The 25,531-nt window shown below is 45.7% G+C and overlaps 1 protein-coding gene across 1 annotated transcript; it reads right to left on the bottom strand.

The window, feature by feature from the left end:
• Window positions 1-2,266: 2,266 nt before the first annotated feature.
• On the bottom strand, window positions 2,267-2,958 carry ODF1 (outer dense fiber of sperm tails 1). Its single transcript, XM_041470905.1, has 2 exons — window positions 2,791-2,958; window positions 2,267-2,603 (listed from the first exon to the last, which is right to left on the bottom strand). Exons 1-2 carry the CDS (start codon window positions 2,955-2,957, stop codon window positions 2,312-2,314), a joined length of 459 nt encoding a protein of 152 aa, XP_041326839.1. The 5' UTR covers window position 2,958; the 3' UTR covers window positions 2,267-2,311.
• Between the last annotated feature and the right edge of the window lie 22,573 nt (window positions 2,959-25,531).

Here is a 25,531-nt window from a genome sequence, read left to right as displayed (position 1 = left end):
GAGTGTAATTTGGTTTTAGGAGCACAAGGAGCCTAATTTAGGAACAGCGTGTGAAGAGCATGTGTTGAAGGATGAGCAATAAGGATAAGAGCAGTCATAGCCAGCCCTGTGATTGCCGTGGGACTCGATGTATTCTGCAAGTCACGGGTAGAGGGGAGGTGTTGAAATATGTTTCCCTTCTGCATGCTTAGACAACTTCTGTAGAAATCATTATGAAGTGCAAAAACCCTATCACAGAGGGGTCTTGGTTTTATTACTTGGTGGGTTGCTTTGTAGGAAGATGGTCTTTCCCAGTCCATCTCCAGTCCCTATCCCTGCTGTGTGCTCTCACTGGAGGCTCCCTTGTGGCCTCCCAAGTGAGGGGTGCCTTAGGTCTAAACATCCTTGGCCAACACCAGCAGAATCAGACTACCTGTGCATGGGCACCCTCTCAGTATGTTAGGAACGTCTATAAGAATGGTGGAGAGACACTTGATACCAAGGCCTGTAGTGACTGGAGAAGCAGTTTTAAATGGAAAAAGATTAGATTTAAATGTGACATAAGGAACTTTTTTTTTTTAATGATGAGGGTGGTGAGACACTGTAATAGGTTGCCCAGAGGCCAGGCTGGATGGGTGCTTGAGCAGCCTGGAAGATGTTCCTGGTTATGGTAGGGGCATTAGACAAGGTCACCTTCCAAAACTATTCCATGGTTGTATGGTTCTATATTGACCCAGCTATACACTAAGCCCATAAAGTTTAATATTTCTTAACAGGTGTTATTTTAAATTTAAGCTGGATGCTAAAAGTATTCTAGAAGCAGTTAATTTCTTGCATCACAGTTAAATTACCAAGCTGTTTATAGCCAAGCTAAACTGATCCTCAACGATCTGCATGTAACATGTTTGGCTGGAGGAGCTCCCACGCAGAGGACAGGAGTGGGTGGTGATGGAGCCAAGGGCCTCCCCCAGCCATGGTGCTCCCAGCCATGGACTCACCGCTCTGTAACCCATCCCCTGTGATTCACCACCTTCATGAGGTGAAAGTCAACTGTGAAAGTGACTGTTTGCAGACTGTGCATAAAGGACTGGCTTTGTTTTCTTCAGGTGTCAGCGTTTCCAGGGGAATATTCCCTGCTGCAGCAGTGAGTGGGTGCTTATGGCACTGGGGGCCTCTTGGATGCTCTGAGACACATTGATCCAGTTGATGTGAGGGTCCTTTAGGAGTCAGGGTTCCCACAGGTGAAAGCAACCAACTGCATTTCTCACCAGGCTAATGGCAGGGACAGCACTCCACTCTGAAGAGTTTCAGCTGTGCAGCACACCTGCACAGCAGCAGCCCACAGGTGCTCACCCTCTCCCCCGGCAGGTTAGGGAACATCAGATTCTGTGCCAGCACAACCTAAAACATTGAGCTCCCTGTTAGGAAAGTCTGCTGCAGGGGAGTGCATCACATGAAGAGGTGGCAACCTTCCTCCCTCCAGCCCCAGGGGCTCATGAAGCCTGAACCAGGTGGTGCTCACTGGGGAGATGCTGGCCCAGGTGGCTGGTAAATGCAGGCACCAGGTATGTTCTGTTACACACCTTTTGGCAGTGGGAGGTAATGCTACTTCCCACAGGACTGCATACCCAAGTGCTGAGGCTAGGGCAGCAAAATTAAAATTGCCTTCAAGCAATTTTACTGATAATTCTCCCCCTCTCCCAACATGAAAAATGTTTTCTTATTATTTTGGAGCCATTGATTCAGCAGGAAATGCTGTCATTCCCTCCTCAGCTGGTAAGAGTTCTACCCTAATCCCAACTCTTCTAAGGAAAAGCTCTCTGTTCTTTATCCACAGCTTTTCCCAGCCAGGCACTCTGTGCAAGAACCAAGCCAAGGGAACAAAGGGTACAGCTTGATTTTTTGGGGAAAAGGCTCCTCCCCTCAATGTGTTTCTCTTCAAGATTTTCCTCCTAGAAATACCCTAGAGATCAAATGGAAGAGGTTGGATTGAGAGAAGTGTCCTTACAGAAATGTGACTGATCATAAGTGGTGCCTCTCAGCCTTTAAAAACCATGAGATTGTACGCCCTGAATCCGCCACCTCCAGCCCTGCCTTCAGTACCCAGCAAGTGACCACAGTCATGTATGCCCAAAAATATCTTTGTGTTTTCCTGATGGCACTCCCCTTTTTGCCCACTAACACCCTTCAAAATGAGGCTCACACAACCTGCTTAGAATGCTGTTTTCTTTAATGGAAAATGTAAGAGAAGCTCTGACACAGATCTAAATGCCATGGGGACAAGGCTTGAGGCAGAGGCATGGCTGTGGCTGGTCTGGCTTCCTGCTGCAGCTCAGTTGCAGAGATAAGGGCAACACTTGGGTGGCGCGAGGCACTTGGATTCCACTGAGTAGGTCACCTCCTTGTCACACACCCCTGGTGGCAGGCTGAATTCCTTCACGAACTTTTTGTAGTTGCTTGTCTTTGTACAGCCGGTGTTGCACTCCACCTTGCGCTCCGCTGACACAGTCACCTTCCCATCCTTCACCGTCACCGTGATGTCTTTGGGGTCAAAACCCTTCACATCGATCAAAGCCAAATTTTGACCACTGCATGAATTCAACATCATGCCAAGTCTTTTCGTTCTGGAATTAAAACAAGAGAACAATCTTTACTTTCCTGTATCCCTTTCAATTTATTTCTCCAAAATGGCTATTTCCCCCCCACCCTACTTACCTGTATCAACCTTTGCTCCCGATAGAAATGTCAAACCTCCCTTTATCCTAGCCTAAAGGTTGCCAATGTCTGTAAAAGCAGGCAGCTCTCTCTTACCTCTCGTTCCTTGCAGCGAGGCACCTTCTCCGGAAGCAGGGCTGGGCCAGGCAGCAGCAGGAAAAGGCGCACCTGTTGAAGCGGGCCGCGCACAGCCTCTCCCGGAGCAGCTGCAGGCGCAGGTCCAGCAGCCTCATCTGCCTGTTGATGTGCCGCAGGTTCTGCATGTTCTCCTCCTGGAAGTAACAGTGGGTCGACATCGTCAGGATGTAAGTGTGTCAGGGCAAGAGCGGTCTGGAGGGCCCGGAGAGCTTCATCTGCCGGTGAGTGCGGGGCAGGGCTGCCGTTGTTCCTGCAGCCTCCCAGCACCGCCTCCGACAGCGCGGCCCCGGGACGCCACCGTTCCACCGTCACCATGGGAACAACGGCCGGGCCCGCGCCCTGCCGCAGGCCTGCGAGGCCCAGCCCGGCCCGGCGGGCCCAGGGCAGCAGGACAGGCCGGGCTGGGCATGGCAGGGACATGGCGGGGCTGGACATGCAGGGACATGTGCACAAAGGCTGGGCTGCAGAGCCGTGGGCCATGGGAAGCACCACTTGCATGCAGTTTCGTACACAATGTTGCTTCGGTGTGGCTGCCCAAAATGCCCAACAATGATACTGACCATCAGCTTCCATCCCATCACCTCTGACAAGTGCTGGAGCCCAAGACATGAAAATATTCCCTGAGACTGGCCTGTGACACAAAGGCTAATCCCAGCCTGAGCAGCACCAACACCCTTGTCTCTCAGACATCTGCCCAGTGGCAAGCCAGATGATGTGTTATTTTCCCAAGGTGAAATATGAATTTGGCTTATCAATAAATCAAAAGAGCCATATTATTTTATATTTTTATATTTTATATTATTTTATATTGAATGGTAGTTTCATCCATAAAAAGGAATAAATTGCTTTGTGCTTTATTACTCATAAAAGGCATCACTTTTTTTGGTCTGAAGACCAATCTTTTATTTAAAAGCTGAATTCAAAGGCTGACAACATATGAAGTGTCCCTCCTGTGTGGAGCCTGCACACCCCTCTGATGGCACTACTTTGTCTTTAGAACTCTGACAAACTCCATTCTCTTCAGCTCTACATGAAAGAGTCCTTCAGGAGGTCTGTCTTGCCTGGTGAGCCTGAACCCTTTATTTCCCAGAGGGGGTTTTGTTTGCCAAGCCCAATCTGAAGAGATGAGGTCTGGAGCAGATCGCTCAAACTGAGCATCGAGCTGTCTTCCCTCTGCTACACGAATAGGGACTGCAAAAGCCCCTACAAAGCAGAGATGCTGAACACAAGGGTGTGTATCAAAACAAAACTTCTGCAGGGAAAACAACAGCTCAAAAAATAATTTGAAGCTAAACCTTCCTGGTACGTGAAACTGGGGGGTTGAGGATTTGCCATGTGCCCCACAGGAGATTGAGGAGGGTCTACAGGCAGTGGTGCGCATAGGTTGCTGACTCCTTTGGGATACATCTTTATGCCAAGGGATGTGAACTTTTCTCCATAGGCGTGCTCATCCAGGGAGATTGTCCCCAGAGCAGGAGAGCGTCAGCATGGTCTGCAAGCAGAACACTGAGCAGAGGGACCTGCAGGCAAAATAACCTTGGGGGGGCATCACCACATACCCTATGTAGGATAAGCAGGCGTGTGTGGACACAAATCAACCAAGCAGGTGCTTGCCAAGCTCTGCTCTCCTCCACTGCCCCCTTTCCCACCCATCATCACAGGCAGAAGGGCAGTACCCAGCAGTGCTGTTGGCTTGCATTGCCATGCCTTGGGAGCAGTGTGTGCTTTGCCTTGTCTTACTGTGTCCCAAAATCTCCCATGAGATCCTGCAGTCGGATGAAACAGTCAGCGAGTGCCCACTGTGGAATTAATTAATCCAGGGGTGGCAACACTGGTTTACAGAGACTTCCCGAAACACCCCTGTGTGAAGCTCCTCATCCCCAAGGGCTCTCTCAAAACAGACACATACCTGCACTTATGTTTGCAAGCAGTGTTTAAAAAACATAAAAGCCTATCTGCAGGCAAGATGTTTTTGTAATGCTCTGAAAAAAGGGCTGTAGCTTTTAAAACAATGGAAATACAGAGCTCTGAAAGTAATTTGTAGCCTTGTTTTCCATTACTGCAGCAGCTAAGCAATGTTGGTAAAGAGCTTTTTTTCATGCTTCTATTGCTGTTTTTCGTTACTCCCACACACTTTAAACTTTTGGTCTTCTGCTGCAAATTGTTCACTTTGCACATATAAAAGATGGATGGGTGGCTAGACTAGACAACTCAATAATTATTTTTCATCTTATATTTTATGAAATTTCTATAAAGATCTGCATGGCAGTTATCCTCAGTGGGGCTTCCTGGGGGCTGAGCAGAAGTGGGCTGTGTCTGACAAGTTAATCTCTTGATCGTATGTACTTGGAAAGAGCTTTGGAAGGTTCTTGCTGCCTCTTTCTACCACTTAGCACTGTTAGCAGATTACAGAGCTAAGTATTACAAATTTAATTTCAGCATTCTCAGATGTATGTGGTCAGTTCCAGTAGTGCCTCCAGGGAGCTTACAGTCTGTGGATGTCATTTTTAGGAAAGGGGCCCTCAAAAGCATTCAGAGAAGAGGGACTGATCTGTCTCTCTTGGCAAATGAGGATGGGTTGCCTGGTATCCCTTTACAGGCTTTCACTCCCTTTGGGTGCTGGCAGTACACAGAAACCCATGCTCTCAACAGTTCTAAGGAGTCAGATCCCACCTCAGGCTGGCACATGAAAGCCAAAAACTGTTAACAATAAAAATCCCTGAATTACAGCGATTTCTGAAAATATGTGACTCTGTAATAAAGGGTTGGGCTCCTGACTCATGAGAAGTTATTTGATTTACAGAAACAGCTCACTCCTGAGCAGGCTGATCTGACATGTGTTAAACAAGCATTTCTTGATCAGCTGCTTCCCACAGCCACAGCCGTGTCCTCCACTTCCTCCCCAACTCCCCTGCATCAACTCCCATGCTGGCCTGGGCTGTCCTCAGATGGGAGTGGGATGGATGGCTGAGCCAGGGCATGAGAATCAGGCTGGGAAACGTCACCCACTATGAGTAATGCACTGCTGCTGCCTCTGGGACGTATCAGGAAGAGTGTTGTACTGCAGGAAGGTGAGCTGCTCTGTAATTATTTCCTGTGAGCTGTGGGAGAGCTTGCCTGCCCTTCTGGGCACGGATGGGTAATTATGGGCCCACACTGGAGGAATAAGCAACCTCGTGCATGTGACTTGGACAACGTCACCACTGTGGAGCTGGTGATTCTCAGGTACAGGGAAGTGGCACTCACATTTCTGTGGGTCTGCCTAGGTGGCCCCACTTGAAAGGAGCACCAAACACTTCCTAGAAGGTAGATGGATGAATAAGAATTGAGTACAGATCAACTCCACCTTGAGGGTGTGCTGTCTGTCATTTCAAGAACCAACTCATCTCCATTTCCCTAGGGGAAGGATTGACTTCTGGCACACAGTGTGTTACTGCAGCTGCTGGTGGTGTAGTTCCAGTACTCCTTCTGGTAGAGAGGATTTCTTAGTGTTTCTCTTTCACAGCAAGTCAGCTGGTGCTGTAAATGCCATGTGGAGTTGCTGGTGGCATGCTGGTATGTGGGTGCTGCATGTTACTGGGCGCATGGAGAATCAGCAGGGTAACACCACTGTGGTTTCAACTTAAGCAGGTCCCTGCCCAGTGAAGCCAAGGTGAATTTTGACTTCTACGAAGACCAAGCCCCATGTTTGGGGATGCTAAGGAAGTGGGTCCATTAATGAGCCTAACTTACCAGTGCTGCTTGGAAATGATCTTTACTAATCAATGGAATAGGAAATCCTCCTGTTTCGTATCTGCTGCAGTCCTGGGGAGTCTGCACAGTCAGCTCTGACCTGGCATGAGGAGGAGGATGAAGCAGTGCATGTGCTACAGCATCCATGTCTGATCCAGCCCTTGTCAGTCTCATAGGTTGTCTTGAACCCTCTCCCACAGTGACCTCAAAGACAACATCTCAACATAGACAAGTCAAACACAGTATAGATTCTTTGGCTCCTTAAGCATTCCTGGCTGTCAAGGTCTTCCTGATACCAATGAACCTGAGAAGCTCCTCAAATGTAAAAGCAGAATGGAGCAATGGAAACTGGCAGATGTCCTTCATTGCTTGCTGTCAGGTGTAACTGTCTCCCCTTGTTCACAGCACAGAGCCAGGGACCTCTCCACTCTGAGTTCACAGAGTCCAGTGAATTGCCTGGGGAGTAAACAGAGATGGACTTAAAGATACTCCATATGACCTGAAACTCAAAAAAAAAAAGCCCCTAAAAAAAAAGTCCCCAAAAAACACTCCCCAAAACCTGACCAAATAAAATACCCGACCATAAACCTCCAAAACCCCAAAATCTAACTCCCAGGGCTGGAAGCACTGTTATCTTCTTTGTCCTTTCAAACAAAATTCCTGAATTAACCATTCCTTCAAGGTTTCTCTTGGTCTCTTTTGAGCAAGAGCACATCAAGTTCAGCAAGTACAGATCAATTCAGGGTCTGGTCAACATATTTTCAGACCTACTAGGTTTTGACATTGTCTGAAGCACTGATTTACAGGTATCAGGCAGAATCTCTAAACACCCCAATCACTTTGTTAAGTGGGGTGTAAGGATATCACTTGAAGTTGAGTCTGGACCAACCCTCAGAAGAAATCCAGGTGTTGTTTAACTGAGAGTGCAATTGCAAAGAGAGCACTGTAGCCACACACTGCACTCAGGTAATCATGTGCTCAAATGGATAATAATGATAATTTTCTCCTCTTCTCATTTCCATATGGAACGGAAGTAATTAGCCATGTAACTGTGCCCCTGCCTCCAGCCAAGTATTGCTGAAAGGCTTGGAGCAGACCCAGCTCAGCCTCCTGCTCCTTGGAGTGGCACTGACTTCCAGAGTGAACCTGTGGAATTAACTCCTGGGGATGGTATTTCTGGATTGCCAACACACTGTTTATGTAAACAAGACATCCTTTGATATTCTCTTGGTTTTACAAATATATTTAACACTCTTTAACCTTCATGGGAAAAAAATACTTGTTATATCAATAATTGCTTTTTATATCTTTCCTCATGGAATTCTTTCTCCACTTGAAACTCATAATGGAACAGTTGAATTCCTTCAATTCAAATTTATGTGATTCATCAAATATTTTGCACTCACTCCTGAAGCTGCTGCTCAGACACACTGATGTGTGTCTGAGCAACTTTTTTTCTTAGTCAACTTTTTAAAAAAGAGTTGTCTTTTCCTTGTTTTCCTAGTCCTGTCCTAACATGTCTTCCTTCTAAATAATGTTTCTGCATTATCCTGGGCTCTCTCCCACTCCTGCTCTCCCACTGGCACACAGTGGTGGGGATCTGAGAGGCAGGACCATATTTTATTACACCTAAGTGAATAAATGTCCTTCTTCCTAACAAGGTCTGCTCTAAACAGGCCAGGTGGAAGAAAAGGAAGGGGATACCCTTCCCTTTCGCAGCAGCTTGGTTAATCAATTTCTGACCTGCTCATGGGATTGTTCACTCTAGGTGAGCATGTTTAAATGTAATTAAAGCAGTGACCAGTCTTTCCCCAGCATACTTCAGGGCATCATGCTGCCCAGCATCATTGCTAAAGATGCTCTGTCCCATGTGCACACGGGATCTTGACTAAAACATCCTGCAGCACCATGCCATGGAGAGCAGAAGCCCATCAGTGGAATGTCAGTGGTGCTAATTCACATGAGGGCCTGGCCTTGCTGGGCCACCCCTGCCATTGCTCCTGCACTGGTGGGGCAGTGCAGACCACCAGGCCTTGCAGCAGCTGCTTGCCATCCTGCACGTTTGGAGGAGTGATACTCTGGGAGAGCTCCTCACTCCCTCCATCAAGCCAGTCCCTCTTCCCAAAGATAGTATCTGAAAGCTGCTGCAATGCTTAAAGGTAGCAGCCTGCTGATAAATCAAAATTTTTTTTCTCTCTGTCACAACCAGGGTAATTTCTAGGACTCCTTACCACCTTTCTGTAACAAAATGAGGAAGACTGAAGCAGTTTTCAGGCCCTAAAGCTGCTCTGAAAATCCCCTTGCTTCAGCTTTTGTTTTCAGCCAACATTACTGTATTCCTACTGTTCCCATTTAGTACAAATAGCTCAGCTATAACTGAGCACCCAGAAGAGATGTAAATTGTGGAGTAGCTGAAAATGGTCATTATTTGTGCTTTCTAGTCCTCAGACATACGGACAAGGTACATGGTATTAGCCATCCATGTACAACACCCCAGGTACAAACCCCCCTCTGTGAACAAGGGCCAAGAGCCACATGTGCCTGTGTAGTTCAGTGTGTAATGAATCTACTGGCTCTTGTTCTTCCATTGTAGGTATCTTGTCTACCTAAGTGCAAACAAAAAGTTATTTGCTACAAAATCTGCATTCTATGTTGTTGGTCAATAGTCTGATATCTGCTGCGGTCCAGGAGAGTCCTCTACAAATGAAACACAGTTTTGCTGCAGGAGTAGAAATCAATGTGCTAGTTGTCTCAGTTTGAAAAGACAGGTGTCTGCTAAGGAAGACAGGAGTCTCCCTTGAAATGGAAAATGTAAACCCTCTCCCTCCAAATTATTATAATTTTGAAATTAAGGTGCTCTCAGGCAAAGATGTGGGAATAGGGAATAACAGTTTTTTACTAGGAAAATTAAAATAAAAAAGCAGTAGTACAAAAACCACATCCAACCAAACAAAAAAACCACACTGACAGAGCCAGAGTATAATCTGATACCCTATTGGTAGCAGTCTGATTAGATGGTGGTTGCAGTCCTCCTGAGTGACAAATGTGGTTCTGTTGAAACACTGATCCTGCAGAATCAGGGTACAGTTCTCCTCTGAAGGTCCAGTGGTGGTCCTTCTTCCTCTGGGAAGGAAGGGTCCAGTCTTCCTCTGGGAATCCAGTGGAAAAAGGCTGACTGTGGTGTTCTAAATCTCAGATTATATCCAGGTAGAAATGCTTGGCTCTTCCCACTGGGCAGAGCATCTCACAATGGGATGATGTAATTTTATCAGTCATGCAGTGAGACTCAATGGCCCATTAACAGAAGATATTCCTCTGGAGGGAGGATGGTGGGAAAGACAAAGAGCACTGCCCTACCTGGTTTTAACAGATGGTAATAGAATACATACTTTCAGTTACATCTGTTGCAACCTAAGGCACTAGTGCAATATGAGAGAGCTCTCTTTTAACAAGAACTCTCTCATTTCTTCAACATCCATGTTCTCTTCAAAATAAAAGAGTTTGCATGTGCCTTTTGTTTTCTCTTCTAAAAGATGAAGGTAAGGCCTACCCACTTCAGAGATGTGTCCAGGTTATTTGAACAGTAACAGAAGACCTCTACCCTTCCAGAAAGTACTCTCCCAAAAGATGGTATTGGTAATTGGTGCTGCTGCCCTGGAAGGTGATCCTGAGCATCCAGTGGGATGTGAATGAGAATTCCCTTTGTGGCAGGTGTGCTGGATGTTTGCAGCATCACTGAGTGCAGGAGGAGACTTGTCCATCAGCAGAGATCCTTGAGACTTAGGCAAGAATGGTTAGAGCTGTGTGAGGTGTCACATTTTCTTGGGAAAGGTTATTTCACGCCTCCTTTCGTTCCAAATTTGGAATGAAATAGAAATATCAAAACGAAGCTTCTTGAAGTCTTTTGTTTACATCCTGGTGTTTGGATGTTTTATGGGATTCGTATAAAATCAAAATGTATTAAAAGTACTTGATAATGCTGTCAAAGTTTCAGTGAAATCAGTGATTATGCGAAACATTTCCATTCTTGTCTGTTATGCTAGGAAGAAAAAAAAAGTCAGTTTTAATAAGAAACGAGTTACCAATTAAATTTATACCACTCATTAACATCAGCTGTACACTCCAGGCTACTAGCAGTGTCTTCCTTTGGCAGCCAGGTACCACCATTTCTGTGACAGCTTTTCTGCACACAGATGGAACAAGGCATGGGCTCTTGTGATGACAAGAAAACCCCAATCCTATTTTTACAGGTCCTACCTCATGGCACTAAGCATGGTGAAACAGGAGGTGTGCCAGCCTTACGTTCTTCTGTAAATCTATCCTAGGGTCTCAAAAGTTTTATCTACAGTGTCCTCAGAGCAGAGGTAAATAAGGCTGGTGGCTAAAACCAAAGGGCTTCTGTTATCTTGTTTCTGCAGTGGATTAGGGCCACTTACAGGGATGTGAACATCTACCTGGAAATCCATCCTGACCTGCCACTCTACAAAAGTTGTTTAACTATTTAAGTACCATGAAATAAGAAGTTCCTCAATTTTGAAACTAATTTTTCTTTTCTTCTATATTTTTTCTCTTTTCAATTGCTGATTTCCAATCTGGAGAACACCTGGAGAGAACACCCAAGACTTGTTGAATCAATTTTCAGCCTCTGTGAGTAATTATAAAATTAAATAGTTTAAGAAGAAAAAATGGAAAAATTATTTTTTGAGAGGAAAAATGAATTAGCCTTGGAGCTTGATGTCCCCTCCCAAGAAACTTGTGAAGTGTCTCTTACAATGTGGGAACAGCAATTTGATCGTATTATAAAACAGACTGGAAAAATGCACAAATCAGATTGACAGGCAGTTCCAGTCAGCAGTGATTACAAAAACTCCAGCTCACAGCATGAGCCCTCTCTAACCACATCCAGGGGTTTCTATTTTTGAAAGGGATCAAAGACCTGACAAAAACATTCTCACTATCTCCATTTTAGAAGAATTCTGAATCACTCCATATGCCATGGTATAAAATTTCAATTCTTTCCCTCCTCCTTTGGCAGCACTGTTAGGGTGTGAGACAGGGTCAGCAGTAACTACTTGTATGACTGAGGAGTTTAAAGTTAAGCCTGTGCTTTGACTGAGGAGTTTAAAGTTAAGCCTGTGCTTTGATGAACGTAACAATCACACCGGATTTCAGAAGCACTGATCTCTGAGATGGCCCAGATGTTTTGCACCTCCCAGTCTGTGAGGGCTGCTGCTTTGGAAGAGGCAATTACCTGTGCACAAGGATGAGTGAGGCTTAGGTTTGCTCCAGAATCCTGTCTAACAGTTCTGCCTGTGCTGGATACTTTGGGGAAGACCCCTTCTCATTTCCAGCTGGAGATGGTGCTGCCATAGTACATCCTGATGGGAGGGCTCCAGGGGACAGCACTAGGCTGCACGGGGCCGTGTCTGCTCGCTTGTGTTACTACGTCACCTTCTTCCTCTGTGTCACACCAGCCTCTGAACTTGCCTTTCCTGTTTCTCCTCACTACTCAGCTGTCCTGCATCTGAGCAAGACCTGCCCAGGTCCTGCCTGCTCTGCACCAATCTTAGGCCCGTGGCTGCAGTGACCAGAGACCAAGCAAGAGATGTAGTGACACATTAACTTGTATGGCTGAGGAGATGATTCACGGGAGGAGCGCATCCTTGCTTCGGGGCAGCTGTGCCTACCAAAGGGGCAGGATGGACATGGGGGGCCTGCTTCAGTCACCCAGCACCAAGTGGAACCTGCATCCCCCAGCACCCCATCGGGGGTGGCTCTGCCTTCAGAGCAGGGAAAGCAGAACGCTCCCCAGCTGCAGTCAGCAGGCACCTAGATGGGTTTCACCCTCTTCAAACCTCTTCAAATCTCTAGCAAAAACATCCACCTCCCTCTTAAATTTTCTCTGCAGCTGACAAAGGAGAGGGGTGCTGCTAGGGTATGGCAATTCCCATCAGCAGCTATCCAGCTGAGTCTGTTGAGTCCTCATTTATCCTTACCTGCCCTAAGGAAGGTGCAGGGAACTCGCTCAGATGTGGATGTCACTGCTGTAAAAGCATGTGATGTGGGTGCTATCTTCTGAGTCATCAAGTGTGGAATCTGAGTCTTTGGATGTGACCTTGCTCCAGTGACACCACTGGAACTGCTTTCTGTGCATGCATATAATCCTTTCTGAAATGCAGAAAAAAACCTTCTTTGAACAACGAAAGCTCCAGATGTTACTATAGCTCTTGCAGTTTTGTTGTTCCAGAAACTAAAGGCTTTTCTTTAAATTAACAGCTGAGTTCCTGGCCTTACACACTGTTTTGAGCCTTACCTCCCACAGCATCTCACAGGGACACAGCTCAAAAGGCTGCTAGACCATCAAGTGCAGAGCTAGTCTAAACCTGTCAGGAATATCCTGTGTTGATTCCATACATTAATTATATGCTGTGTAAAAAAGGATTTCCTAAGAGGTTTGTTTTTTAAAGTTAAACTGAAGATCTGGATCTTTTTTATGTGTCAACAGACTAGATAGACCAGAGTGGAAAATCCTGTAAGAGCCATACTTCATGTATCAGTATTGCATATCAGCATCACATCTTCTCTGGAGTGCCTTCTTTGTTGTGGAATGAACACTGTTGTTATAAAAGGAATCTTTCTTTAAAGGAGTGTCCTCAGGTTTAACATGTATTTCTTATTTCTCCTAATTTATTGCTTGTCTTTGAAGGAGCAGGAAATCCCCTTGTCCACTTTTCGAGTGCAAATGGCTTGTAGGATGATGGGTCGTTTCACCAGGTGGGCAAGGAGTGCAGAATGAAGTATATAACAAGGATGGGTGGTGGCAAATAGGAGTTTGCTGGTGATGCACCTTCGGGGGGGTTCCCACACAAAGGGAGTTTCACAGACTAGGAATTTCACAGCTCTGGTCATTGTGCTCACAGCAGCCATTCCTCCATCACTTTACCTCACATTACCCATTTTTGCAAAATGCTACCAAGGAAGTGTGTAGACAAGCAATCCTTAGCAACCCCTGATAGACATTGCCTGTCTTAATTCCAGTCATGAGCTGCACTGACAGATGACTTCATGATGAAAGAAAAACTTGGTCCCTGTTGATTCCTCAATCTTTTACCTACCAGTTTCCTCACAGAAATGGGCTTAACTGGTTAAACTATGAAGTAGCCATACAAAACAAATCAAGTGTTAAAAGGATTAAGATACCATCCTTAAGATTTCATCACAATTACAACTACTTGGTACCGAAATTGGGATTTTGACACGTGCATGCTGACACTGTGGACCTGCAGTTGTAACATTTTTGATTGATGCCCCTCAACTTTGTGAAGCATACCCAAGGAGAGAATCCACCTAAGCTGGCAGCATGCCTGCAGGAGATCTCTGCTGGCAAAGCCACCATGCAGGTCAGTGCAAAAGTAAAGAGACTCCGTGGCTGTGCCTGCAGAGGGCTAGTCTTACAGTTTACCTTATTGAAATCTCAGCACGGGCAAGGTTAGAGCTCACAGAAGCAAAGATCTTTGCTAAGAACCTAATTAAGGTGAGTGCAGTCTGGGCAGACCTTGTCTGGACACAGAAGTCAGGGCTTCAGTGTTACTGTGGACAAGACCTCAGTGTTGAGTCTTCAGAGGTGGTTCTGGGAACAGCTTACAGTCCCCTGAAGCTGCACTGACTTAAAATGAGCTGTAAGGCATTTTTTGGTGCCGTATTTATAGAGATCAAGGTATACTACAATTTTACACCCCTGTTTTTAGGAAATGCCCAGGCTGGCACATGGTGACAACTGTCTTATAGGTGCTGCAAAACTTTTCCAGAGGACTGTAGAGGTTTTGTAGCAACTTCCTTTCATGGTCTTGGTGCTCCAGTCATGTTGTTTGCCATCATAAAACAGTGTTTCTGCCTATTTAAACTAGTTTAGTTCTTTTAAGCTGGCCAGGCATTGGCAGTACAGCAGCAGTGTCTGATTTATATAATTTTCAGCTTTCTATCCTTATATTCTTTTCCTCCAAAACTAACAAAACCTGAAGCAATATAAGTGGGTTTCATGCCTTTTTTTTTTTTTTTACTAACCAGATCAGCCCATTGCTTAAATTGCTGAGCAGTAGAAAAACTCCAAATTCAGAAAAGAAAATCCAAATTTAAAAACAAATATACACAGCAGCAATGTATTCTCTGATCTCTGCATCTCTTACATAGCTCCTCTGGCATATCAAAACCAACAGATGTTGGTCATGTGCTTTGGATAACTCTTTCCAAATATGTGAGAGATATCACATTTTTGAGCCAAAAATGCTCTTAAGAACAAGAAAAAACCAAAGCATCTAAACTGAGATAACCTTTGTGTGCATGCATGTGTATCCAGTTTGAAAATGGCCATAGGTTTTAAGCCTGTAAATTCACCAATAGCATCCAGGTTTGAACATATTGAAGTGTTTATTCAGTATTGCTGGTTGAGACAGGCAGCTTCTGACAGACAGCTTGAAATGACACCTTTAACTAGAAAGAAAGTGAGGGAGTAATTTGGTGAGTGGAGAAAACTTTAAATGATTTGGGTGTAAGAGGGTGCAAGAGAGAAACCCAGATTACTTCTGTGTCCTGGAGCAGCACTGAGACATTGTTTGTTCCTGAAGTAATTCGCTACAGAAATACATATTCTTGGTGTTTTCCTTGAAACCTGCACTGCTCTGTAAGCCCTCTCATAGAGAGCCATGAATAACTATGATTGTATAATTCTATTGTATGATTCTACAAACTGGAGTGCAGGAGGAAATGTGGATTCAAGTCCTCCCATACTGAAGCCAGACTCCTTCCTGCCCTCACCAGGATCCACCCCTGCCTGATGCTGAACAAATCCAATATTCACAGGGCGTGGCATCCACATGATCATGAAGCACAAACCCAGGCCTTCCAAAACTGCCTAATGTGAACACCCTCCCTCTTTCCCTGGGCTTGGCTGCCACTATTTTAACCCATCATCAGGCACCTCCACTAGGGATCAGCTGCACTTACATCCTCATGCATGTTGGGGATTTGCCTGCTCTTGCCATTTGCCAGACTTTACTGCTATAAAACATTGGATTTGTTGCTCAGCACTAGTGCTTGCACCAATGTGGCTGTGTCAGCTGTTGGCATCAACAACAGCTTGCCCTGGCAGAGACCAGGGCAAACTTGCGGAGCAGATCAGACCTTGGATTTCGATCAAAACCCATCTGTTTCTGACTGAGAGTTATTACCATCACCTTTATATCCTACCTTCTGGGTAGGATAATGAGCTATTGAACCCACAAATTAGCACAACATGGAGTTTGTTTAATAGCTTTCCTCTGCAGAAAGTCAAGGCTGCTAGTGTATCTTGTGTATACAAGCCAGGCCAGCAAGCTAGAGGACTTATAGCTGACAGTGTCAATTGTTTTTAAAGTGTTACTGCAGTGCTGGCATTTGAAAAGCAATTTAATATTTCTCCCATGACAGTCACTTCAAATATTCTGGAAACAACCCATATGAAACCACGGATGACAGTTACAACACTTGTCATTTCTGAGATGCCCAGACCAGATTTGTGTACAGCTTGTGCTGGGCAGGACTGTGAGGTGAACAGTGCAGCAAACACAGCTTTTCCATCCACCTAAATCCACTTGGCAGTGGGGGTGCGCAGGGGGTGAGCCTCACACCTCAGGCCCTGCCACAGGAGTGTTGTAATTAAACAGCACAAGGGCTGGAAGGAATTCACGCAGAGCTGCTGCAGCAGCACTTCCTCCACAGCAAGCTGCAGCACAAAGGGTTAACATTCTGCTGCCTGCCTCACAAATCTGCATAATGCCTTGCTTTGGCAGCTCATTTGCATAATTTTAAATTACTCTTTTGTCTGGAAAATAAAATCTCCAACATAGGTTCAGACATAAGTGGCAAATACTAATGTTTCATATGCTAAGAAGGCTTGGTTAAGTCTATTTTTCTGAACTCAACAATAGAGGTTGTGAAAATAATTTTAACAGAGAGATGTTGTTTCTTTATTGCACAGCCTTGAGTGCCATTTTGACTTCTAAATAAGGTTTAATGTGGTCACAGAGGGGATGAAGCTTGCCTACACAGGCTCAGACTCTCCGGCTCTCCAGAGGGCTCCGCAGCTCCATCCTTTGCCGGGGGCGGGGGTACAGCCCACCCCTCTCATTAAACTGCAGAAACAATGCAGCAGCTGGAGACTGAATCCCTGTCATCAGCACATCCTTACCAGGGATGGGCTTCCAGGCTGTAGCTGTGTACTCAGAGGTGTCGACACACGATGAGCTCCTGTCCCACCTCCCACTGCCAGGAGGGATTCGGCTTAACAGAGGATGGATACCTACATTTCCTCAGATGAATCACACTCCCAGCTCCATCGACTGCCATAACTAAGTCTCCACTGCCTAGTGTGGGAGATTAGACACCTAAATTCAGGTATCTGTTTTCTGGATCTGATTCCCACTCTAAATTCAGCTGACAGCCTGTGAGGTGGTCTTTGTGGGCAGAGCCCCATACCTCTCAGTTATTCTCCCCCTCATGCTGGGCGGCAGATACAAAGCACTGTGCCTTCTACTCTAAGTGATGTGTTTCAGTGTAGGAAAAGGGGCTGTTAACCTGTGCTGGCACTTCAGTGTGTTTTAAATCATAGCTTATCAGAACAGCAGAATAAATCCTAGGAAATAGAAAGCCAAATGGATAAGTTGCCTGTCATTATGACTGAAGCCTATTTGAACTCCTGCCCTAGTGCCTTACATACTATTAACTTCTGTACATTCCTCAGGCAAAAGCCTGTAAATTTTGCACTAAAAATAAACAGCATTTCTAAATGGGACATCCCAAACCAATGTATTTGTGCTCTTGCCTCTGTTGTCCCAAAAGCTAGGTGACACAAGAAGACATTTCCCAATGGACATCAGCAGTGTGCCCAGCAGGCATTCTGCCCAGAGGAGCAGCCAAAGGGTTCCCCTGCCAGCTGGAAGGCATGGTGACAGGGAAAACTTCAGGCAAATTTAGCTGGGTCTAGGTAGGTTGTACAAAATGTACGGGGGGAAAGGCCAAGTGTAAGAATGTACTCATGAGTGAACAGATCTGCCAAATGCTAACAAGTTTTATACCTGCCTTACTTAGTTCAGTTTTTCTGCCCTCCTTCAGATTCTAGTGGCATTACAATTTTCATGAAAATGTTTCAGAGATGACTTAGGGCCATATTTCTTCTCCTTTCCCATTCTGCAATACCTAAACCTTTTGCTTGACACTTTTGTTAAAAAATAGACAAAGTATATATACAGTATTAAACATCTAAGGCCCAATAATTAAAGTCTCAGTTCACAGTGAACTGAAGGCAAGTGAAACTACCTGTATGTTCAGTTAGTAGCAAGTAATTCTGAATGTGCAAATCGGCCTGCAGTTTCGTGTCAGCTACCTGCCTGTCTATAGAAATATGGCCAACACATAGGCAGCCATAAGCAACAGTGTTGCAATTTCTGTTATTCACAATAAAATGTTCAGCCATCAGTTAACTATGTCCCTGTCTTGGTTTGCAAAGACAGGTGTCTGCTAAGGAAGGCAGGAGCCTCCCCTGAAATGGAAAAATGTAAACACCCTCCATCTGAATTGTTATAAATTTTAAATTAAGGGGGGCTCTCAGGCAAACATGGGAGCAGGAATAACAGTTCTTTATTAGGGAAGAAAATAAAAAGAGAAAATAAACAATGCAGTAAACCAAAACAACACTGACAGAGTCAGAATACAACCTGACACCCTGTTGGTCAGGGTGTTGGTAGCAGTCCAATTGGAATTGTGGCTGCAGTCCTCCTGGAGGGTCAGGTGTGGTTCTGTTGGAGCAGGGATCCTGTAGAAAGGGTGTAGTTTTCCTCTGAAGATTCAGTAGAACAGGCAGCTGTTCCTCTGGGAAATCCAGTGTTGAAGCTGTGCTGGTGTTCCAGAATCTCACGATTATATCCGGGTAGGAATGCTTGGCTCCTCCCTCTGGGTGCAGCATCTCACAATGGGATGCTGCAGTTCTTGTCAGTCATGCAGTGACATTCCATAGCCTGTTAGCAGATGTCTCCCCGGAGGGAGGAGTGGTTGTGGAAGAGATAAGGAAAACTGCCCACTTAACAGAAGACAACTGCCATACAGATGGCAAATAGAATACAATTTGCTTGGCAATCTAGGACAGTCCCTTTCCTCTTAACTGCAATGGAAGAAAAACCTTCCACACTATTTATTCATATTTTCTTTCCTCCATTGGTTTCAATAAAGCTAAATGTTAACTGCCAAAGCAGTTCCCAGCACAGTCTTTGTGTGCTGCATTTCCTATTGACCACTGTCTCCATTGCAATTTTCTTTCTGCCTTTCAGTACTGAAGGACCATCACCATAAAAATCCTGTTTTGTGGGACTACCAAATGTTGGAGCTGCCTCTCTTCACATGAATTCAACATCTACTTTTTTTGACATTTAATCACTTCTGTGACTGGCTGCAAGACCCACTGCAACTGTGTTCTCATCTAGGGATGATGCTATAGGGACATGGAAGAACAGTAAAAAACAACCATCCTGTTCTATGTGAATGTTCTTAGTGATTGAAAGAGAGAAAACAAAGAAGAAAACAGCTCATAAGATTTTTAGCAGAAGGTGCAGTCATCCCTGGAAGCAAAACCCATCGTTTAAAGGGAATGGGCTGTGCTTGACACTTTGCCTGCACCTCTTGACGGGAACCTCAAACTGCTGAAATATGGTAGAAATATTTCAGAAGGGATGGTGGATTTGTAGCCTCTGTGTACACTCATTTTTGCCAGACCAAATTTCTCCTGAACAGCCGCTGTTTATAAGCCACTTCTCGAATGACACAGCCTCTGGTTTGCTTCAAGTGCCAGCTGTAAACGGAGGCTGCTTTGGAGACGTTTCACAAGCATTTTCAGCTTTCTGTCTGTGTGCCTGTGCTACTGTTCAAAACAGCAGTTTGGGCTCACAACTCATCTTCCTCTCACCTCTTCTGTTTGATGTTGTGGAGCAGCCTGAGAGCACACAACGTGGCCTCCCTTGGGGTAAAACCAAAGGAAACTCTGCTCCCAAAGTGCCTTGTTATCTCTGGGAAAGCTGTGGATGTTCAGTCCATGAGGAACAGCTAGAGCTGGCCAACAAAACCACCCTCAATAGGGGGATGGCTGGGGACCTGGCACCCACTGCTTTGTGCTACACTGAACTTCTCTGGAAATGTTTACATTTTATTATTTTTTTCAAAGGGAATTAAAACCCAAGAACTATCTGCCATTTCTTCCTATATTATAAATAGCCATCCATGAAAAATGGCTATTTAATGACAGAGGAACAGCAGCTAAAAAGTAGGCTGAAAGTATGTATGCTGAAAGGTAAATCCTGGCCCCACTAGAGTCCATGGAATAATTCACTTGCTTTTGACCTGGAAGGTCTCCATTCCTTTCCCTGCCAGAAACAAATTTACTCTGCAATAATTTCAGAAGGCAGTACCTGAATCAAGGCCACACAGAACTATTGCTGTGAATGCATTTCATTCACACATTTTATAATGGTGATTTTTTTTTTTTTTTTTGCAAAACTGCATTCTTTGAAGGTAAATACGGTTAAGACAAGAGTAGCTAACCCAATAAAATAAAACTAATAGGAAAATAAAAAGCCCTTTTCTTGTCCTAGTTAATTACCTGGACTCCCTTGACAGCCTGCAGACAGATAAGGAGGAGAAGGCAATTGCCTAGGGAACACAGACAACACTCTAGGAACAAATGCCCACCTTAAACTTGCCAAAGTTCAAACAAATTCTGTATTTCCTTACTTAAAGGAAGCTGCTCTGATACAAAAGAACACAACTCTGTTTTACAGCTGCCTGCACAGGAACACCTGCCCAGGTGACACGAAATCTCAGAGATACACCCACCATGTACGCTGTGCATGCCAGCTGTGCCCATGCCACCTTACAGGGACAGTCACACAAGGGGCTGCCCACAGCCTCTCCTCCCTCAGCTCCTGCACACATCCTCACCAGGATGCCCAGCTCTGCAGGAGCTGGAAGAGAAAGATGCAAGTAAGGGGTTGCAAACATGGCGAGAAGCAATGCTCCTTATTTGGGTTGGAAGGGACATTAAAGAACATCCAGTTCCAACTTCCCTGCCATGAGCAGAGATACCTTCCACCAGACCAGGTTGCTCAAAGCCCCATCCAACCTTGAACGCTTCCAGGGATGAGACATCCACAGCTTCTCCAGGCAGCCTGCTCCAGTGCATCACCACCTTCACACTGAATAATTTCTACCTTATCTCTCATCTAAATCTGCCCTCTTCCAGTGTAAAGCCATTACTAAGTGCCTTTGGTTGTAGAAAGTCCCTCTCCAGCTTTCTTGGAGGCTACATTTCTTGCAGAATCCTAATTTCTGTCCCTGGAGTCCTTCACTGCAGAGCTGAGGAAAGGAAATGCAAAGCAGATCAGACAAAGGAAGAGAAGGGAGATCAGGCACCTCCAGAATTGCTTGATTTTAAACAATGTATTTCAGTCCAGGCCGTGTGTCAAAGCTCAACATACACACTTCTGAATATCTGAGTCTCAGCCAAAATTTGACACAAATTTCTGGTCTCAGAGGTCTCTGCTAGCTTAATTGACCCAAGCATTGGAGAGGCAGCAGGAGAGCTAGTCCTCCAGCTAGGGGAAAGATAAAGATCAAAGCTGAGTTCAACTTTTTTTAGTTGCTGAAGAATCCCAGGACAGAGAGAAATGTTGTGTGCACTATTAGACACTGAAAATCCCAGTGTAAGAAAAGTTCCATGGAAAATGAGTTTTCATCAGCTTTGCTATGAAAGAGCTACCTTGATTCAGTCTGTGACACAAGGTGATGGAAACCTTGCCATGTACTTTACTGCTCATTATAGGAACTTCTTTTCAGCCTTGGGAACAATCTAGAAACTGCAGTTTTCTGCATAGCATTCTTGCCTGACATCTCTAGGAATGCTGGCCTCATTTCTTCCAGAGCAAAATACAATCTTACAGTGCCAGCCTGATGTCATCTCTGTTGACATCTGGAGTTAACAGCCCGGAAACTGCACTCTGGAGCTCTCCTTCACTGCCCGAAGCCTTTTCTTCTACTCAGGGCCTCTTCCCTGAATTCTGCACATCCCATCAGGTGCAGCCATCAGCCTCTAGTACACCTGCTGGCATCTGCTCCCACTGTTTACAGAGCAAAGTCCGTTGCAGTCCTCTTACTCCAACCCTCCCATCTTTAGCAGGTCCCCTCCCCTCAGAACGAACAGACTTCTGTGTAATCCACCAGGCCTGCAGCTGCTGCGTAGCAAGCAGTGGGGAATAAATCTGTCCCAGTGCATATTATTCAGAAGCTTTTTCTGATGTGAAAGTTCCTGATCCACTGGAACTGAACATTTGTGGAGCAGGAGGCTGGATAAGATGACCTCCAGAGATCCTTGCCAAACTATGTGCTTCTACCAGTCTGAAAACTTCAAGAAACACTGACTCTCATCAAAACTGAATTTCAGACATGACAGCAGTGATCCCACAGGAGTTTTGTATGGTATTTCCAAGTTGACAAAACTCTTGCACAGAAAATATATCAGCAAGAAACTTGTTCTGCTGGTTGGGTGTTGGTGTATTTATAGCTGCACCTTCATAAGGAAGCGCTGCTTTACCTGTAGACCTGAAAATAGCACTATCTACACATGGAGGAGCTGTGCAATGTAGGCAGCCAAATTTCTTAGGCCAAGACATACAGTGTTGTCTTAAAGATACATTTTGTAAAGAAAAAAAATCTGGTTTGATTCTTAAGGATATTTTCATGACTTGGCAAACATGAATTTAAAACAACATTTCAGTACTGGACGCTCACATCCAAGACTGGGGCAATCGAGAGAACTTCGGACAAATCATCTATTTTGCAGTTCTTAAAAAACACAAGTTGTAAGAATGAGTAGTTCTGCAATCAGAAAGCAATTCTATTTGAAGTCAAATTCAGATAATCAAAGGGCCATCAAGCTACAACTCCTGTAATTATCTTCCAAAAACAAGTGGCCAAAGCAGGCATTCAATGCTTGCCACTTCCCAGTAATGCAAAAGTCAACCAGTAAGATGCAGCCTCACATCCTTGAGCTGGAACATTCTCCATATTCCAAACTCCTGTCAGAATAACATCATCAGTTGAGCACTTGGCTGTGTGTCCTCTCACCTATGCTTAGCTGCCGTTTTAGACAGCAGTGTAAACTCTTCGTGTGAACAAGAGCTGACATTTGCACTACTCAAGTTTATTCTGGCTCTGAATACAAGTTCCACTGGAATCCGTTTTAATTTTTTTTTTTTTAAATTTTGGTCATGCTGAGTGTTTGCATTGGCAAAGCCACAAGCAATGGCTAAAACTGGGGTTGAGACACAATATAAATAAAGCGTCAGAAAAGGATTGCTTGGAAACGGCCAGCAGCAGAATGCTGAGGCCTAACAGATGTGCACCCCTTAGGGCTTTCCCAACTCCTTTCCTGTATCTAGCAGGATTCCACAACCCATTAACTTTTAAAGGCTGTGTGTTAATGGTTGAATGGAGAGAGCAATGGAAATCTCTTCCTTATACCCATCCCCTTGAAGAATTCCAAAGAACAAGTCACTGCATTTGGAAATGCAAACGCTTTGGAGAGCTAAATCTTGAACAGAAAACCAAATATAATTATCTAGACCTTCCCAAAACCTACCAAAAATTCTTGACAGCATTCAGAAGGGCTCTGCGGGAATCCACGTGACCCATCCTCCTACTGCTCAATGGAAAAAAGAAATGACTGCCAAAGGGAAATATTTTTTTTTTTGTCTAGGAAAAAAATAGTCAAATTGAGAAGCAAGGGTTTTCAGGTGCTTATCAAAACATGCAAGTGATTCTGATAAAATAACTGAGGTCAGCACAGCTCACGGGAATCACTGTGATAAACACCACAAATGTTTTCAGGGAAGGCATAAAGACTGATTTTGGGAAAAAAAAAGGCAGAAAAAACCTAACAAACTTAGGTACAGTCAAACACAGAACTAAAAAATAAATAAACTCTATGCTCTGTCCTAACAGGAAAAAAATGCAAAAAGGTAAACTTGGACCTACAAGTTTTTAAAAGCACAGCTACTGCACTGTCTCACTACCACACAGAACGAGTGCTATTCCATGACTTGTAGATTTCCAGAAACCTGTTAGTATTTCCCTCCCAGGATATTATTTGTATTCTTGAAGGCATTTGAGTATCACTGCCACTTGAGAACAGAACATATGGAGAAACTTCATCTAAGAAATCTGGAATGCATCAATTGAGTATTTCTTCTATGACATTTCCTCACATTAATGATAGTTGGGAAACAAACCTTCACAAACCCCCCAAATCTCTGGGCAGCAAGCAGCTGCATCAGCCTGTGCTTGCATTAGCTCTTTTCAGCTGAAATGAGAAAAGAGCCTAGGAAGAAAGGGGAGTGGAAGATGGGAAGTTACAAAGTTCCTTAAGGTCGGAAAGTGGGGGAACAAACAGAGATTTTTAGTGTTTATGATTATACAGACTCAGAAATCAATTCTAACTCTCTGAACTAGGTTCTAGAAATTTTTTTGGCACCGCTATCATGTGATTACCGTCATTCCTCACATGCTAAAAAATTCCGAGCCAGTTTTCCAAATTTCTGATTTCCTGAAAACAAGCAAGAGCAGGCTGCAAAAGCAGTAAATTCCAGAAAAAAAAAAATCACCAAAATCAAAGCTTGGTACAATCCTTGCTAAGGTGTTTAGTTTCTATAGAAACAAATGGCTGTTTTATTGACTTTGCTACTCAACATGCAGTACATTGACATGTTAATTTGTTAAAACAGCTCCATTGGCAAGGTGTGGAACAGCTCAGCCGAACCCCGTCCAGAGGGAAGGCATGCAAGGCCAGAGGCACCGGGAGTTCCACAGCGTGGTGCCTTTTATTCTGATGTGCCACCAAGCTAGCCTAGAGAAGACTGAAAAGGGACCGCACCAAAGACATAAATATCTCAAAGGAATGTGTCGAGAGGATGGTGCCAGACTCCTTTTGCTGGTGCCTAGCCATAGGACGAGGACAAAAGGCCAGAAACACAAGTGAAATACGAGTTCCACCTCAACGTGAGGCAGAGCTGCTTTAGGCAGAGACCGGCAGAGCACTGGAACGGGTGCCCGGGATGTGAACCCCTCTCTGGAGACATTCCAAACCCACCTGGACACGTTCCTGTGTCACCTGCTCCGGATGACCCTGCCTTGGCAGAGGGGCTGGACTGCATGATCTCCAGAGGTTCCTTCCAACCCTAATGATTCTGGGAACCTCCCTGAAAAATGGTGAAAAACCACGGCTGCTGCAGGGAAGACTGACTAGAAATGCAACACGAAACGCAACTGGAAAGCACAGAGCCAGCAGCGGCCGCGGGTGCCGACGGGCGCCGGGCTTGAAACACCTGCGGGCATCGGGAGGAACCCCTGCGCCCCGCCAGGGCCCCGCACGCCCCGGCTCCTCGGCGCGGCCGCCCCGCCCCGCCCCGGCCCGCCCCGGCCCGGAGGAAGCGGCGCCGCTCCCGCCCCGCGCCTCAGGGGAGCCGCGCGCGCCGCCCGCCGGGAGCCGCTCCGGGGCGGGGGGAGAGAGAGCGGGGGCAGGCACGTGGTGCTTTACGTCCCTCTTGCGCAATGACGTCATCGCGGCCCGCCGCGAGGGCGACGCACCGGGCCAATCGGTGGCGCGCTTAGTGGCAGGGGAGGGAGCCGCGCGCGCCAGTCAGCACGAGGCTTGCACGCGCGGCGCCGCGCGCGCCGGCCGAGCCCCGCCCCTTCCCTGTCGCGGCGCACGGAGGGCGGGGGAGGGGGGAGGGAGAAGGGCCCGCTGGAAGCCAAGATGGCGGCGCGTGCGTGAGCGCGGCGCGGGCCCAGCTCCGAGCGGCGCCGTTGCGGCCGTTCCGCCCCGCCCCGCGCCCGC

This window comes from Pyrgilauda ruficollis, unplaced genomic scaffold, assembly GCF_017590135.1.
Source record: "Pyrgilauda ruficollis isolate IOZ18807 unplaced genomic scaffold, ASM1759013v1 scaffold25, whole genome shotgun sequence".
Lineage (NCBI taxonomy): Eukaryota > Metazoa > Chordata > Aves > Passeriformes > Passeridae > Pyrgilauda > Pyrgilauda ruficollis.
This window is presented reverse-complemented; position numbering and strand designations above follow the sequence as displayed.